The sequence below is a fragment of the Puma concolor genome, chromosome C2, assembly GCF_028749965.1.
Source record: "Puma concolor isolate L17-30 chromosome C2, mPumCon1.1.hap2, whole genome shotgun sequence".
In the NCBI taxonomy this organism is placed as follows: domain Eukaryota; kingdom Metazoa; phylum Chordata; class Mammalia; order Carnivora; family Felidae; genus Puma; species Puma concolor.
The window spans coordinates 27213072-27229037 of NC_141675.1; the positions used below are offsets into that span (position 1 = coordinate 27213072).

The 15966-nt window shown below is 37.7% G+C and overlaps 1 protein-coding gene across 6 annotated transcripts in view; it reads left to right on the top strand.

Moving 5' to 3' along the window:
- ATP2C1 (ATPase secretory pathway Ca2+ transporting 1) overlaps positions 1 to 15966 on the top strand; it is a 174690-nt gene that overhangs the window by 35801 nt on the left and 122923 nt on the right. Inside the window, exon 2 of one of the 6 annotated variants that reach the window (XM_086674280.1) lies at positions 223 to 405. The exons of the other annotated variants lie outside the window; for them this stretch is intronic. Coding sequence (XP_086530406.1) covers positions 400 to 405 — 6 coding nt within the window. The 5' untranslated portion in view covers positions 223 to 399. The remainder of the gene's footprint in view (positions 1 to 222; positions 406 to 15966) is intronic. 6 annotated transcript variants of the gene reach the window in all.

The following is a 15966-nucleotide window of genomic DNA, read 5'->3' on the forward strand; positions in this document are numbered from 1 at the left end:
CCCATTTCCAGAAACTTCCAGGTCCTAAGGGAAGAGGCATCTGGGGATACCCCGGCTTGGGAGTGTCTCTAGGGCGCCGCCCCGCCGGCGTGAGCTGGGGGCGTTGCGGGTGGCCGAGGGGGTGGGCGCGCGATCTGGGGGCTCCTGAGGTGGTGGCGGGGCGGGGGTCCCCCTCCTCGCCCTCTCTGTCGTCAGCGCCGCTTCTCCTGGTTTCTCTTGCAGATGCTGCTGCTAGGGGTGGTGGGAGCAGCCGTGGGACGTGTGGCCGGGAGAGGGGGTGACAGCCTGGGATTCCGGGGGCTTCTCTTCCTTGTCCCCTTCTGCTCTCTATTCCCAGTGTGGCCACGGCTGACACTAAAGACTTTGTAGCCATCAACCCAAGTGCAGTTTCGATGGAAAATGAAGGTAAAGGCCCCTGGCAGACGGGTTGCACCGCGGACTTGAGGGTGTGGTGGTTTGCTTTTAGTTGCCTGTTTGCACCTTTTTATTTTCCAGATTTTGTTTTATTTTTCCTTTGTGAAGTACACAAGGAATTGCTTTCTTAGGATACTCGCTTTTATTTTCGAACAGGGCATTTCGGGATTCGAGGTGCTGTGGGCTGACTGAGCTTTATTCTGCTTTCCTGAGAAAGCTACTGTCTTTAGCTTAGGGAATGGAAGGGAAGTTTTCATTTCAGATAGCATCTGTGCTTGTTTAAATAGCTATTTGAAAGGAATCACTGGAAGGGAAGTGGAAATGGAGAGGGAAGGGATGGACTGCATCTCTGTATTTGCATATCAAGACTTGATAATGGTCTGTGACTGGATTCGCTTGTAAGAACGAAAACAGTTTTTTATTAACGCAGATTTGGTTTTCAGCTCACACACACACACACACACACAACTCTGAATTTAATGGAATGTTATGAAGTGATTTCCTTTCTTGAAGTTCCTCCCTATTTCAAAGCATCATTTAGGAAGGAGGTTGATGGTAGAATTTGTCCACTACACTTTGGACCACTTAATTATCATTCACATGTTACTTGATTCCTTTGGCCTCATTAAAATATTTAATCCTTTTCATTACACGCACTGGTTGTTTTTCAAAAGCATTGAACAGCTCTGGATATTGTTTTTTTCCTTCTGAAACAACCACTCTTATTCTCTGGATGGTCTTGTGTGCGAAAATCTTTTTTTCCCTCCCCCTGGTCTGCAAGATGCTATAAAAGATACTTACAGATTACAGTGTGTCCTCTTGTATCCTTTGGTTTTTAAAATCTGTATCTGGTACAAAGGAGCTGCAGTGGAGCTTACTGGTTGCTTCCTCACTTGTTTTTTCGTTTTTTGAGAATGTAAGCTTGATTGTCGTAAGTAGGACCGGTAGTTTAGAATAGATGTTTCTTATACGCGTAATCTTTTTTGCTGCCTGAGACCCCTGGGATATGTGGGAAATAAGAGAGTCACGATTATATTGCTCAGTTTTACTCTGGATGGATAACTGGTGGAAGACATTTTCTGAAATACCAAAGTACCTAACTGCAGAGGAGTTATACTATCTAATTGGGTCTTTAGAAACAGCATTTGAAAGCAGTGATGTTTTTGTCTGGTGGTATGGACGAATCACTTTTCTGAGGCTTTCTCTTCTTTGTTTTTTGGTTTACAGATTTCAGAGAGGCAAATCCTTTCTTCACAAGAGACAAAGAATATTAAATGCATTCATTCATGTTCCTGTTTCTTGGTAGTTGTATTTTAAATAACATCTGTATCTTGAACTTCTGCTTTCAGAATGTTAACAGATTTAAGAGAGTAGCCTAAAGTAGGTGTATTCTTAGATGTTGCTTTTGTTTCTTCATCTCTTAGGAAAAGGAGCATGACTAATAAAGATGACTCTCATATTGTCTATTGACGTGAGGGAGTGGTTGTGAGATGGGAGCATGGTGCATGCTTGTGTCTGAGTGTATTATGTGGCCTCATAATAAAAGATTATACAGCTCTTAAAAACTTAAAGGGTTTGCTTTTTTTTTTGGCCTCATAATAATCAAGAGGCCATTTTTGTCAGTTTCTCATTACCATAACATTTTTTTTCATAGTTAAACATCTTTAAGGAGAATTTGTATAAATCTAGAGTTTTCAGTGGACTATTTTGAAATACATAGACTATCATTGCTTTCCTTTTTTATCTTCCCTTGACATGGTGTAGTAACATCTTGGGAGTGTGAAAAAAAAGTGGATTCAAATCATGCCTTAACCCGTAAAAGTTGTGTGACTTTAAGCAGATTACAGTTGACCCTTGAACAATGTGCTGTTTAAGGGCGCCATCCCCCCCAATTAAAAATGTACTGTAACTTTTGACTCCCCCAGAACTTAACTACTAACAGCTTATTGTTGGCTGGAAGTCATACTGATAATAAGGTTGATTAACACAGTATATACTGTATTCTTACAAGAAAGTAAGCTAGAGAAACAAGAATGTTAAGAGAATTATAAGGAAGAGAAAATACATTCACATTACTGTATAAAATCTACATGTAAGTGGACACATGTGGTTCAAATCTGGGTTCAGTGGTCAACTGTATTTCACCTTTTTTAGCGTCTGTTTCCTCATCTATAAATTAGGATTGATGATACTTAGCTTACATAGTTAAGACGGTAAAATCAGAAACCTCCTCTAGGGAGAGAAGAAGGTATTTAAGAGCATGCACTGTGGAGCTTGGCAAACTGACTTGAATGCCAAATCGCCACGTAGCATAATTTGGCCTTGTGCAAATTATTAAAGCTTTTTATACTTCAGTTTCTTCATCTATAAAATAAGGGTATTGATAAAACCTACCATATGAGGTTGTTATCAGCATTTAGAACAATATCTGACATATCGTAAGTGCTCAATAAATAATGTTATAAATAGCCTAACCCAGTGTTTGTCTGCTAGTATGCCATCTGGCATTAATGTTGTCATAAGAGTTGAATGTTGAGAGGAAGAATAGTAGTGGCTCTATGAAGTTGCCATTATTAGTTAGGGGATGGGTGAGTTAAGTACAGGATTTTCTACAGTGTTATAGCTTTAATTCTGTAGAGAAAGTTGGGGCTCCAGCAAGAAACCAGGGGCCAGTGTGGAAGGAGACAGGTTTGGATTTGAATCCTGATTGGTAACATTTTCCTCTTCTAAAAAAAATCTGATGAGTTACTATGCTTCTGAGTTTTCCCATCTGTAAATGGGATAGTGCTGTCTTGGAGGTTTGATGTGAAGAATAAATGAAGCCTGGTATGTGAAGTGCCCAGAATGATGGTTGACACATGGTTAGCATGCATGAGTGATTGACTCCTCTAGTTGGTATGTAGATAAATTACATCTCTAGGAATGTATGGGGAAGAATTGATGGTGGCTCCCAGAGGCCACTAGCATGGAGGTTCTTAGGTAGTGTGCATTGTCTACAATGGTTGTTGGGGGAATGACTTCATCCTTGTGGTTCCTTTCGACAATGGTGGTAAATTTTCTTTGGCACTTCAGTTTCAATTCTTCTGGACCTTTATCCCATGTCTCATTTAAATTGTATCAGCAAAACTTAACCGGTTTTGAGCCTTAGCTTCCAGGATGCTTCCTGAATATTTCTTGCCAGTCACTGGAGGTACTTAAAGTGTTAATTTACTGGAGTTTCAGGGATTGGTCCTAGACATCTATTTGTAGAACTCCTTTTGCATGTTTGAAACTCCTCTTTGCATGTTTATTTTGAATTTAAACAGATACCACCTAGGAGTCTGAGATGTACAGGTAAATGGCTCTTTTCCTGATTTAAAAAAAAAATTATTTGTGTTTAAAAGAATGGCTTATTAGAAAAGATATTTCTAGCTGGAGAATTTTGCAAATAGTTTCTTTTTCCCACTAATGGATTTTTTTCTTTTGAATATATTTGGTCTTTTTCATAGAAAAATATAAACTTAATGTACAGGAAACTAATAGAGCCTTAAATATTTCTTTGACTAGTGGATAGAAATGTAATAATCTTCAAGATTTCAGGACATGTTTATAGCTATAGGCGGGGCTGGTATAGGTCTAGAATAAATTCCTTTGATCTCTTTGGATAGCATTTGAAAATGATAGTATGTTTATTTACTCGTTACTTTAAAAATAGTTTTTGGTCAAATTGTTAATCAAATTGTTAATTGCCTTCCTTTAACTAGAAATAGGAAACCAGGTTATAAAAATATTTTATACCTTTAGGTGTGGAAAACATAATTTTGTTTGCACTTTTGTCAATAAAGTAATATTCTTAATATTTCTAGAAAAGAGTCGAAACTGAGGTTTATTTATATAACAGCGTCTTATAAAATGTAGTAATTTAACCCAGAGAAAGGATGCTGCACAGATTATTTGTAAGCAGTAGCTTTCTGACAGTTGAATTCTAAATACTTGATTTGTTTTAATGTTTTTATCATTCATTTAATGTCAGCAGAATTGAACTGTTAACTGCAGCAGTATCAATCAAAATAGTCTCCTAGGAATATACCCCTTGAGGCTCAAGGTTGATTTTCTTTTGAGATCTTGGTTAACCATAATATGTTTAACAAGGTTGTATTTTGTTCTAAAGCTGGAAAGAATACCATAGCTTGATGGTAAAGTTAGCTGGTGTGAATTTTAAATTACAGTGTTGTTACTGGTAGCATCTTAACTCTTAAGGGTCAGTTCAAAAGGTCCTCCCATATTTACTTTGTTAAAAGACACATTCTTTTTATAGTGATTTCAGGAGTCACTTGTGACAAGATTATCTTTATGATTTTCATATGGACAAGTGTTGGTAAAAGGTAGTAAAGTAAAAACTGATTGGGGGAGCTCTAGATTAATGCCATCCTGTTGTACAGGAAAGGATTTCTCTGAAAAGAAATGGGAGGCTAAATTGACATTGCATTTCCTTTTGAATTTTTATGGCTGGTATTTATATGCATTTGCTAAGTATGTCTTCTATCTTCAGGCTTTTGAGTTACTGTTGACAAAGGCGTACATCTTAGAATGACAAGGAAATTACTCAAATTGTGTTGAATTAGATTGATTTAGGCTAAGCTTATTGGATACATTTAGGAGAAATTTGAGTGAAATGTTTTAAGGATATCATATCATAGGTTATAGACAGAAAGAAAGTAATAGAAAGTAATAGTGTAGGTCAAAAGCATCACATTAAGATGGCTGTAACTGGGCATGTAATTCAAGTTCAATCCCTGCTTTGTCTTTCTGCTTCAGGTAATAGGGAATGTGTGAATTGGAATTATTTAATATTACCTGTTAATTATAATTGCTTAATTAAGGCATTGATCCTTTCATAAAGGTGCTGTCTTAAACTGCTGCCCCCCAAGAGGACATGCATGATGTGTCTTTATTCTTTCTGGAAACTGAGACATTGAGACATCCTTGTAGAAATTATTGTCACTTATTTACTTAAAATGAACAACCTGACAAAGTTGGAATTGCAGTAGGATCCTCACACTAAATATATTTGCCACTTTATAGGAAAACTCAAATAGTAATGGAAGCAGAAATATTCAGGATGTCAGCCATCCTAATTTTCTTGAATATTGCTTTTTAAAAACTGTGAAGTATAAATTAAAACTTTTGGCTAGGTTGTGAATTTCAGATATTGGATTTAAAGTTATTTTGATTTTGGGATCTTAAAGTTAAAAAACAAAGCATTTCCTAATGATCATTAATGCAATAAAATTCTGTTCCCTGCTTAAGGGAGAGATAAACTTTAGAACAGGTCTTGGATTTCCTCTCATCTTAAATCAAATGCAGTATAAATAATCCTCTTGTTGCTGTATATTCGTATATGTTGTGAATATATCTTTATGTGCCTTTGCAGTTATTTCACCAGATATTGTTTGACCATCTAGACTTTTCATAGTGGAATGTTTGCTTTACCCACCTTCATCGGGGTTTATATATTGGGAGAGGCAGAAAGGCTAGTTGGATCAAACTTTCTCTGGGAATCACCTCCCTCCTCTTTGTTGAATGTCAGTTGTACATTCCCTAAGAACCAGCAAAAGCCATTCATGGCACAAGTGCCAGAAATAGCATGCAAACCACGTTTTAATGGCATGCAAAACAATCTCTGCTATGTTCTTTTCTTAATGCTTGTCAGGGTTTGCTATTTACTGAGAGTTAACATCTGACTGTGAAAGTGTCCATGATCAGATGGGAGATTCCAGTTTCTGTTCCCACTCCAGAAAAAGAGGGTGTGGTCTTTGCCCACCGCTGTTTGAGGTCTGCCAGCCCCCTACCCTTAGAGGTAGTTCAGTTATGAACTTGATGTATATCCTTCATTCGTTTGAGGGACCAAGAGAGATTGATTCCTTCTGATCTGTTGGTAGGAAAATAGAGGGGAGATGGGCTTGTGTCTATATTAGAAGATGGAAATGGAGAGTGGGGATGGATGAAAGAGACATTTTACTCTTAGGAAAACCCAGCACAACTTGGGTAGTAACTAGATACAGGAAATAAAGGAGAAGGTTGAGTCACATGAGTCCAGGCTGTTAAGCCAGCCTAAATGGGTGAGTGGAGGGAGGTACCACTTGGAGGAGTTAGCTGAGTTGGGGACAGGCCAAGCAGAGTATTGAACACCAGTTGGGCTTGAAGACCAGGGCTCAAAGTGAGCTCTTGAGGGCAAAGACCTTCAGTTGTCCCTAATTCATCTTGAATAGAATTTGGCATGTGGCCATTGTCCATTGAATGAAAATGCTGGCTTTTTCAGTTTAACTTAGTGGTTCTCATTTGGGGGTGATTATGCCCTCCAGGGACATTTGGCCATGTCTAGAGATATTTTGATTACAACTAGGGGGGTGCTACTGGCATTCAGTGGGTAGAGGCCAGGGATGCTGGTAAACATCCTACTGTATACAAGATAGTCCCTTCTACCTCCACCCCCCAACAAAGAATTATCAGGCCTCAAATGTCAGTGGTGCTGAGGTCGAGAAAAATTGTTTCAACCAGACGCCAGGAAGTTAACTCTTCTAAGCCTTGGTTTCCTCCCTTGTAAAGGGATGATGGTGTCTCTACTTCAGGCTTGTTAGGATTAAATAGGGCAAGGTGTATAAGTGCCTGGCATGAAAGGGCTGCTCAGCAAATGCCAATTTTCCTTACTTTGGTTCACGAATAAGATACGAAGAAATTATTTTTGTCATTTGTCTATAAAACAACTTCTAATATCAGGGCTTCTTATATTTTTCTGAGAGATGAGTGGAATGCCTGGAAAACCTATAGTAGCTTTTATAATCTTAATGATTCTGTCATGTTTGCATCACATTATGATTGTGGCGTTTGAGTACTTCATGATTTGTAATTAGCAGTAGGTAAAAATATTGAAATTTGGATTAAAAGTTTTACCTACTAATCAGTGAGGTTAAACTCATAATTTCACTTGCTTTAAGACCTTTTACTGTTTGAAAGCAATTTTACTGTTCTTTGAAATCAAGGCTGAAGTGTTGGGAGTTGACTTCTTATGGAAAATGCCAGACCTGTGTCTATAATGTCCTTTCCCTTTTTATCTATTTATAAAATGCAAATAGACTCCTCTCTGCAGTCAGAACTGTTCCTCAGATTTATTTATTAAGGTCTTCATTAGGTGACTTTCGTTTTGTATAAGTACCTTTTCACTCGTTTTTTTTTTAAGTTTGTTTATTTATTTTGAGAGAGAGAGACACACACAGCATGAGTGGGGGAGGGGCAGAGGGAGAAGAAGAGAGAGAGAATCCTAAGCAGGCTCCATGCCGCCAGTGCAGAGCCTGACGTGGGGCTCAAACTGAAGAAACTGTGAGATCATGACCTGAGCTGAAACCAAAAGTCAGATGCTTAACCGACTGAGCCACCCAGTTGTCCCACTTTTGTAAAGTTGAAGACCTTACCACTAGCTCTCTCATGCTAGCGACAGAATACATATATTTACAATTCTTATACAAGGACCATAACCTTGAAAATGCATCTAGCCATAGCTTCACCATGTTTACATATACGTCGTTGTGTAGCATTCTCATTTTTAAGTAGTTCTTTGTTGCTGTCTCTTTAGGAAAAAATTGGTTTTGTCTCCCTATACTTTAACATCCCCATATAACATGAGATTAATTGGGGCACCTGGGTGGTGGAGCCAGTTAAGTGTCTGACTCTTCAGCTCAGCTCAGGTAATGATCTCAGTTTGTGAGTTTGAGCCTTGCATCGGGCTCTGCGCTGATGGCTCAGAGCTTGCTTGGGATTCTGTCTGTCCCCCTCTTTGCTCCTCCCCAGCTTGTGTGCGTGCTCTCTCTCTCTTTCAAAATAAATAAACTTAAAAAAATATGAGATTAATAGATAAAGGTGTTTGAGTTTATTGAACTATTTGTTGGACTCTTACTAGTTTTTCTTGTATTAATGGCAGTGGAATTTATAAATAACATTCTTCCTGTTTCTCATATTAAACTAAGATGATTTAAACATAACATTCATTAAATATTTGGTTAGAAAAATTAAATAACTTGAGGAAAACCACTTAAAATGGAAAATAATGTATAAGTGATAATAGAGTACATTTTGTGGCAGCAGAAAAATTTTCATTCAACTTAAACCTGTAGGATTCAAAGTTGGTAGCTTTTTTTTTTAAGTTTATTTATTTTTGGGAGGGGGAGAGAATGAGTAGAAGAGGGGCAGAGAGAGAGGGAGAGAGAGAGAATCCCAAGCAGGCTCCACACTGGTAGTGCAGAGCCCAATGCAGGGCTCGAAATCATGAACTGTGAGATCGTGATATGAGCTGAAGTTGGACACTTAACTGACTGAGCCATCCAGGCACCCCAAAGTTGATAGTTTTTGATGATATTAAATTGTATCTGACCACAACTTGCTTTTAATGGCTTACATGGTTCTCTGTTGTACCTGTAGCCATTTAGGTCCACTAAGTATAGGGTGTGAAGGATGCTGCAGTCATGTCTTTGATTTCATAAGGGTTTGGTTGCCATAGCCTGTAAAATTAAGCCTACCAGTTAACTGCTATGTGAAAAGAATGCCATTGGCCATATGGAGGAACTAGGAGACGGAATGAAGGAATCAACCATGTTTCCACGGTCAAATTACTGGCTAGTACAAGTTTATTATTATTATTTTTTTATTCTGATATTACTAGTAAAATAATTGTTGCTAGCTGCAAGCTTTAAAAAACTGTAGCTGCATGTTTAGTGTAAGGTAACAACGAAATGGACAGATGTTGGGGCGCCTGGGTGGCTCAGTCGGTTGAGTCTGACTCCTGATTTCTACTCAGGTCATGATCTTGTAATTCGTGGTATCAAGCCCCATGTTGGACTCTGTGCTGAGCATGGAGCCTGCTTGGGATTCTCTCCCTCTGTCTCTCCCCTGCTCACTTGTGTGCACTTGTGCTCTCTCACAAGGAATAAACATTAAAAAAAAGGACAAATTTTTAAAAATACATAGATGATATTATACCTCTTCTCCAATCTTTGTACCAAATTTGTTTCAGAACTTGGAATAATTTCTACAAACTGATATATCAGTATATGGAGTATCATGCCCACCTTTTAGTAAAAAAAAAAAAAAAGCCAAATTCCTCCCATGTGTAATTATCTGTTGTTAAAGTGTTGTTTGTTTAACTTCTAATTATAGAAGAAAGATTTGCTTTACTTTCAGAGATGTTTCTAAAATCTTTTAAACTTTTTAACTGAAATAATTTTAGACTTACATCAAAGATGCAAAATTTGTATAAAGAGTTTTCATTAACCCTTTTCCAAATTTCCTTTAATGTTAACATCTTATGTAATCATAGTGCAATGATCAAAACCAAGAAATTCACATTTATAAGCTATCCTTTTTCTGGTCTGAGATCCAATTCTGGATTCCACCTTGCATTTAGTTTATTATATCTTTTTAGTCTTCCATCTATAAAATTCTCTGGTCTTTTTTTCTCGTCATGACACTTTCAAAGAGTACTTGTCAGGTATTTTTTTAGAATGGCCCTCAATTTGATTTGTCTGATGTTTACTCATGATTAGTATGTCTTATGCTTGATCATGTTGACTATAATTAAGGTGGTATCTGCCAGGTTTCTCCACTGTAAGGTTACTGCTTTTTCCTTTGTAATTAATAATGAATGTAATATTTTCTTAGTAATGTAATCATTCCTTTGTAATTAATACTTTCCTCTTGTGAGGAGGTACTTTGAAACTGCAGATATCTTGCATCTCATCATATGTTTCATGGGTCAATTTTTGCATCTATCAGTGTTACTTGCTGGCCTCCATTACTACTACGTTTGCTTAATGATGGTTTTGTTTCTTTCATCCCTTCTATATTATTAATTGGATTTTTTTTTTTTTTTTTAATATTTATCTATTTTTGAGAGTGAGTGAGTGAGAGGGTGAGGGAGAGAGAGGGAGAGAGAATCCCAAGCAGGTTCCTCACTCTCAGTGCAGAGCCCAACGCGGGGCTCAATCTCATGAACTGTGAGATCCTAACCTAAGCCAAGATTAAGAGTTGGATGCTTAACCAACTGAGCCACCCAGGTGCCCCATATTAACTGGATTTCTGCTAAGGAAGAACTGTCCCTTTTCTTCCATTTATTATCCAATTATTTATTTACATGGATTTATGGATATTTATTTTACAGTGTAGGTTAGAATTTAATATTTTGTTGCTCAGATCATTCCAGCTTTGGTTATTGAAAACACTTTTAAATTTGCTCCTGTGTTCTTTCTACAATGCCCCCATCATTTTGTGACTTCCAGTTTACTTTCTGGCACCAGAAGATGTTTCAGGTACATCTCCTATTTTTCTCTTTATACCAGCCACACACACAATCAGTCATTTCTCCAAGGAAAGCATCTTCATTTTAGTAGAGAACGGTATCTAGAAACCAAGATCTGAGTGTCAGCAGGACTTGGTACATTGTTTCTCGGTTCTCTCTGTAGATAGAGCTAGCAAGTAGATGTTTGGTAATGTACATACATATATTTTTATTTCCTTATCTATCCATCTATAGAAACTGAAAACCATGACCTCAGGATTTATTCTAGACCTTTTTCCCTTTGCTTTTTCCCCTGTTACTTCCTTCTTCAAAGGTGAGAAACTTGGTTCTTATCCATAGTATATTTACTTACGGCTCAATTGTAGCACGTGCACACACACACACACACACACACACACACACGCACGCACACACACAAGTAGTTTCAGAATGACTAACCTATTTCCCTGTGAGAGACACATTTAAAAACTAGAGTATATTTGTCTTTAGCTGTACAGTGCACAAAATCTGTTTTCCAAAGTTACTTGGGTTAGTTCTCGTTTTCCCTGTTACTGTGTGGTTATGTTACTCATTTGTAATGAAATTAGGAGAAATGAGGTGTATTTATTAACTTTTTGCATTTTATTTTAGGATCTTCCTACATCATGTTTGATTTTAGTTTCTTAAATCGTTTTGTTTTTTTTTTTTAATTTTTTTTTTCAACGTTTATTTATTTTTGGGACAGAGAGAGACAGAGCATGAACGGGGGAGGGGCAGAGAGAGAGGGAGACACAGAATCGGAAACAGGCTCCAGGCTCTGAGCCATCAGCCCAGAGCCTGACGCGGGGCTCGAACTCACGGACCGCGAGATCGTGACCTGGCTGAAGTCGGACGCTTAACCGACTGCGCCACCCAGGCGCCCCTCTTAAATCGTTTTGAAGTAAATGGTGACCCTATCCCTCCTCCATTTTTCTGTAGTAAAGATCTATTCTTAAAAGGACTGGATTTGCTTAGAGTTAGGTACAGTTGTAATTGTTTTGGCTGACAGCAGTTCAGTTGAAAGGAGCTGTGCTCTGGTGATCATTCTCTTGGGCTCACTCACCTGGTTCCTTAGTTACAGCTTTCATTTCTACATCTTCTCCACTTGGGAATTTATTCCATCTGTGGTCCCAGAAGTGTTTGAAATCAGTCTCCAACTAAATCTGTGTTCTGGATGCTTAGTTTTAGATCCAAAGTTAGCTACAGTCTGGCGTAAATTAAAATATTTTGCAGATCCTGTCATTTATTGGTTTTTATTTTTGAGATACAATTTGTATACCATAAAATTTGCCATTTTGAAGTGCATATAGTTGAGTGGTTTTTAGTATATTCACAAAGTTATGTATCAGTCTAATTCCAGAACATTCCTGTCATCCCAATTAGAGACCCCTTACCCATTAGCAATCACTTTGTGTTTTCTCCTATCCCCAGCCCCTGACAACTGCTATTGGCTTTTTGTCTCTGTGGATTTGCCTATTCTTGGTACTTGGTGTAAATGGAATCATGAATATGTGACCTTTTGTCTGATTTCTTTCACTTTAGCATGTTTTCAACATTCAGTCGTGTTAAAGAATGTATCATTTCATTCTTTTTTTTTTTTTTTTTTTTGGTCGAATAATATTCCATTGTATGGATATACCACATTTTGTTTATCCATTAATCACTTGATGGACATTGGGTTATTTCTACTTTTTGGCTATTGTGAATAATACTGTGACCATTCATGTGCAAGTTTTTGTGTGAATATATGTTTCAGTTATTTTTTTAAATTACTTTTTTAATGTTTATTTTTGAAAGAGAGAGCATGCATGTGCGAGCGGGGGAGGGGCAGAGAGAAAGAGAGCGATAGAGGAACTGAAGCAGGTTCTGTGCTGACAGCAGCAAGCCTGATATGGGGCTTGAACCCATGAACTGTGAGATCATGGCCTGAGCTGAAGTTGGCTGCTCAACCGACTGAGCCACCCTGGCATCCTGTTTAAATTCTTCTGGGTGTATACTTACAGTGGAAGTGCTACGTTATATGGTAATTCTAGATTTAATTTATTGAGGAACCCCCATGGAGACTGTACCATTTTTCATTACCACCTGCAATGTATGAGAGTTCCACTTAGTTTCTCCACTTCCTTTCCAACATTTGTTATTTTGTTCCTTCCTTCCTTCCTTCCTTCCTTCCTTCCTTCCTTCCTTCTACTGCTATTCTGAGGGGTATGAAATGGTATTTTCTGGTATTGATTTGTATTTTCCTACTGATTCATGATAACAGGCATCTTTTCATGTGCTTATTGGTCACTTGCATATCTTTGGAGAAATGTTTAATGAAACCCTTTGTCCATTTTGTAATTTTGTTACTTGTTTTTACTGTTGAGTTTTAAGACTCTTTACATATTCTGGGTACTAGATAGGAGAATATACATTTTACATATATATGTGTGTATATATGTATATATATATATTTAAGTTTTACTTATTTAAGTAATCTCTACAGCCCACACACACCTTGAACTCATGACCCTGAGATCAAGAGTCAAGAGTCCATGCTCCTCTGACTGAGCCAGCCAGGCGCCCTCCGGATAGGAATATATCTTATACCTGTACTTGCACAAGCATACAAAGAGATTTGTGCATGGGTGTGTGTGTGTGTGTGTGTGTGTGTGTGTGTGTGTGTGTGTGAACAGCATAGAGAATACAGTCAATAATATTTTAATAACTTTTGTGACATATTGTAGCTAGACTTACCATTGGGATCATATCTTTTCTCATGTTTATTTTTGAGAGAGAGCAGGGAAGGGGCAGAGCGAGAGGGAGAGGATCTGAAGTGGGCTATGCGCTGACAGCAGAGAGCCAAATGTGGGGCTCAGACTCATGAACTGTGAGATCATGACCTGATCCAAAGCTGGTTGCTTAACTGGCTGAGCCACCCAGGTACCCCTGGGATCATTTCTTAATGTATAAAAATATCAAATCATTATATATACCTGAAACTGATTGGATATTGTGTGCCAGTTACACTGCAGTAAAAAAAAATGAGGCAGATCAATATATGTGGTGAAATACGATGAAGTCCAAGATGCATTGAGTGAAAAAAACAAATTGTAGTTATGTATTCTTATTTGTGATTAAAAACAAAACAGGGGCGCCTGGGTGGCTCAGTCGGTTGAGCGTCCGACTTCGGCTCAGGTCATGATCTCACGGTCCGTGAGTTCGAGCCCCGCATCGGGCTCTGTGCTGACAGCTCAGAGCCTGGAGCCTGTTTCGGATTCTGTGTCTCCCTCTCTCTGACCCTCCCCCGTTCATGCTCTGTCTCTCTCTGTCTCAAAAATAAATAAATGTTAAAAACAAAAAACAAATACTTGTAACCTACCTGTAGACAATAGCTGATAGTATATACAGAAACAGCTAACATTACTTGTGGGCAGTTGGACTGCAGAGATGGGCTTATTACATTAAACTCTTAATTATTCTTGACTCCAAAAACAGCAGGATTTCATTTTTTACAAATCATTAAACACGACTAGTCTAATTAAAAAACATACGGGGCACCTGGGTGGCTTAGTCGGTTAGGCATCCCACTTGGGCTCAGGTAATGATCTCATGGTTCATGAGTTCTAGCCCCAGGTTGGGCTCTGTGTCGACAGCTTCGGATTCTGTGTCTCCCTCTTCCTCTTGGAAGGAGGAAGGTGTCTTCCTTCCTTCCTCTCCAGCTCAAGCTCTGTCTCTGTCTCAAAAATAAACATTAAAACATATACATATGCTATTTAGGAATAAGAGGATTGTTTTTTTCTGTCAAGTTGAGAATTTTTTATATGATTTCTGTTGGCCTCCAGAGGTAAATGCATTTTTGAAATTTGTATTGCTCTAGTAAAAATGGATTAGAATTAGCCCTTAGGTACAAATGTTTAATAGCATTTAGAACCTTCTGTTTCATTTCCATGCACTATAAGTATGGAAGAGAAATATGATTTCTGATTGTGATTTGGGATTGTACTGGTTTTTATTTTGTCAAATGAGGAATATTTAAGTGCTGGTCTACATTGGAGCCTGATTTTGTTACTATTGTTTTGAGTCCATGTTCTAGAATTTACAGTTCATTGTGGAAGGTATCCATTTTACAGTATCTCCGTGGACAGAGCTCAAAGTGTAGTACTCTGGGGCCATTCCTTACTTGGTCTAAAAGTTGTGCTTCTCATAATTCATTTTAAGATAATGTTTATCTTTTCAGCAATAAGATTACAGTGAGAATAATTTTATAGCTCTTTAAGTGGTATTTGAGGTCAACCCCATATATGTAATTTTCTGAATTGTTATTTTAAGAGTCTTAGCATCTGGTACTTTTAGTAGTTGTATTTTGGTTTTTGGTTTTTACATGTATCTCTGATAAAGTATTTATGTGCTTTTGTAAATGTGAAGGTAGTGGTATATGTCCTCTACTCATTGGTTCAGTCTGATAACATCATTTAAATTATGAAGCAAGGTTGCTATTTTTCTCCAGCTTTTAAGTTGATGTCATCTTTAATAAGCATGCTACTTAGGTGTTTGTCTCAGCTTCTGATAAAATATTAAACAGGATAGAGCCTGGTGGCACATGTGTATTAAGTTATTAATATTGTTGGTTCACGTCGCCAGAAACCTACCTATGTATGTAGTTTAGCCTATGTGGTTTTGTTTGTGTCATGTGACACAATTTATAAAATGTTTTTGTGGGTGTTAGAAGACCGTACAATCTTAGTGTTCCTACTTTGTGAGAAATTCTTAGACACAGATTGGTTTTAAATGGTCACTGTTTTTCCTTTTCACAATATCCAAAAATCATTTGCAGTATCCAAGATTTTTGGGGAGGTATGGGTGGGGGGAGGGGATGAGAGAATCTTCTTTGCACCAAGATTGTTTTTGTTTAAAAAGAAGCTTTTAGATTTTTTTTTTTGAGAAAAAAACAGCTTTACTGAGCTACAGATTCAGAGACCATACAATTCTTGCTTTTAAAGTATACAGTTCAGTGGTTTTTGGTATTTTATGTTACTAATTTTTTAAGAATTATAAAATATGTATAATAAAAATTTGCCATTTTAACCACTTTTAAGTATATAATTCAGTGTCATTAAGTTAATTCACAGTGCTGTACAACCATCACCATTGGCCATGTCCAGTACTTGTCCATCACCCCAACTGACACTTTGTAATGGTTAAACGCTTCCTCCTCATTCTCCAGT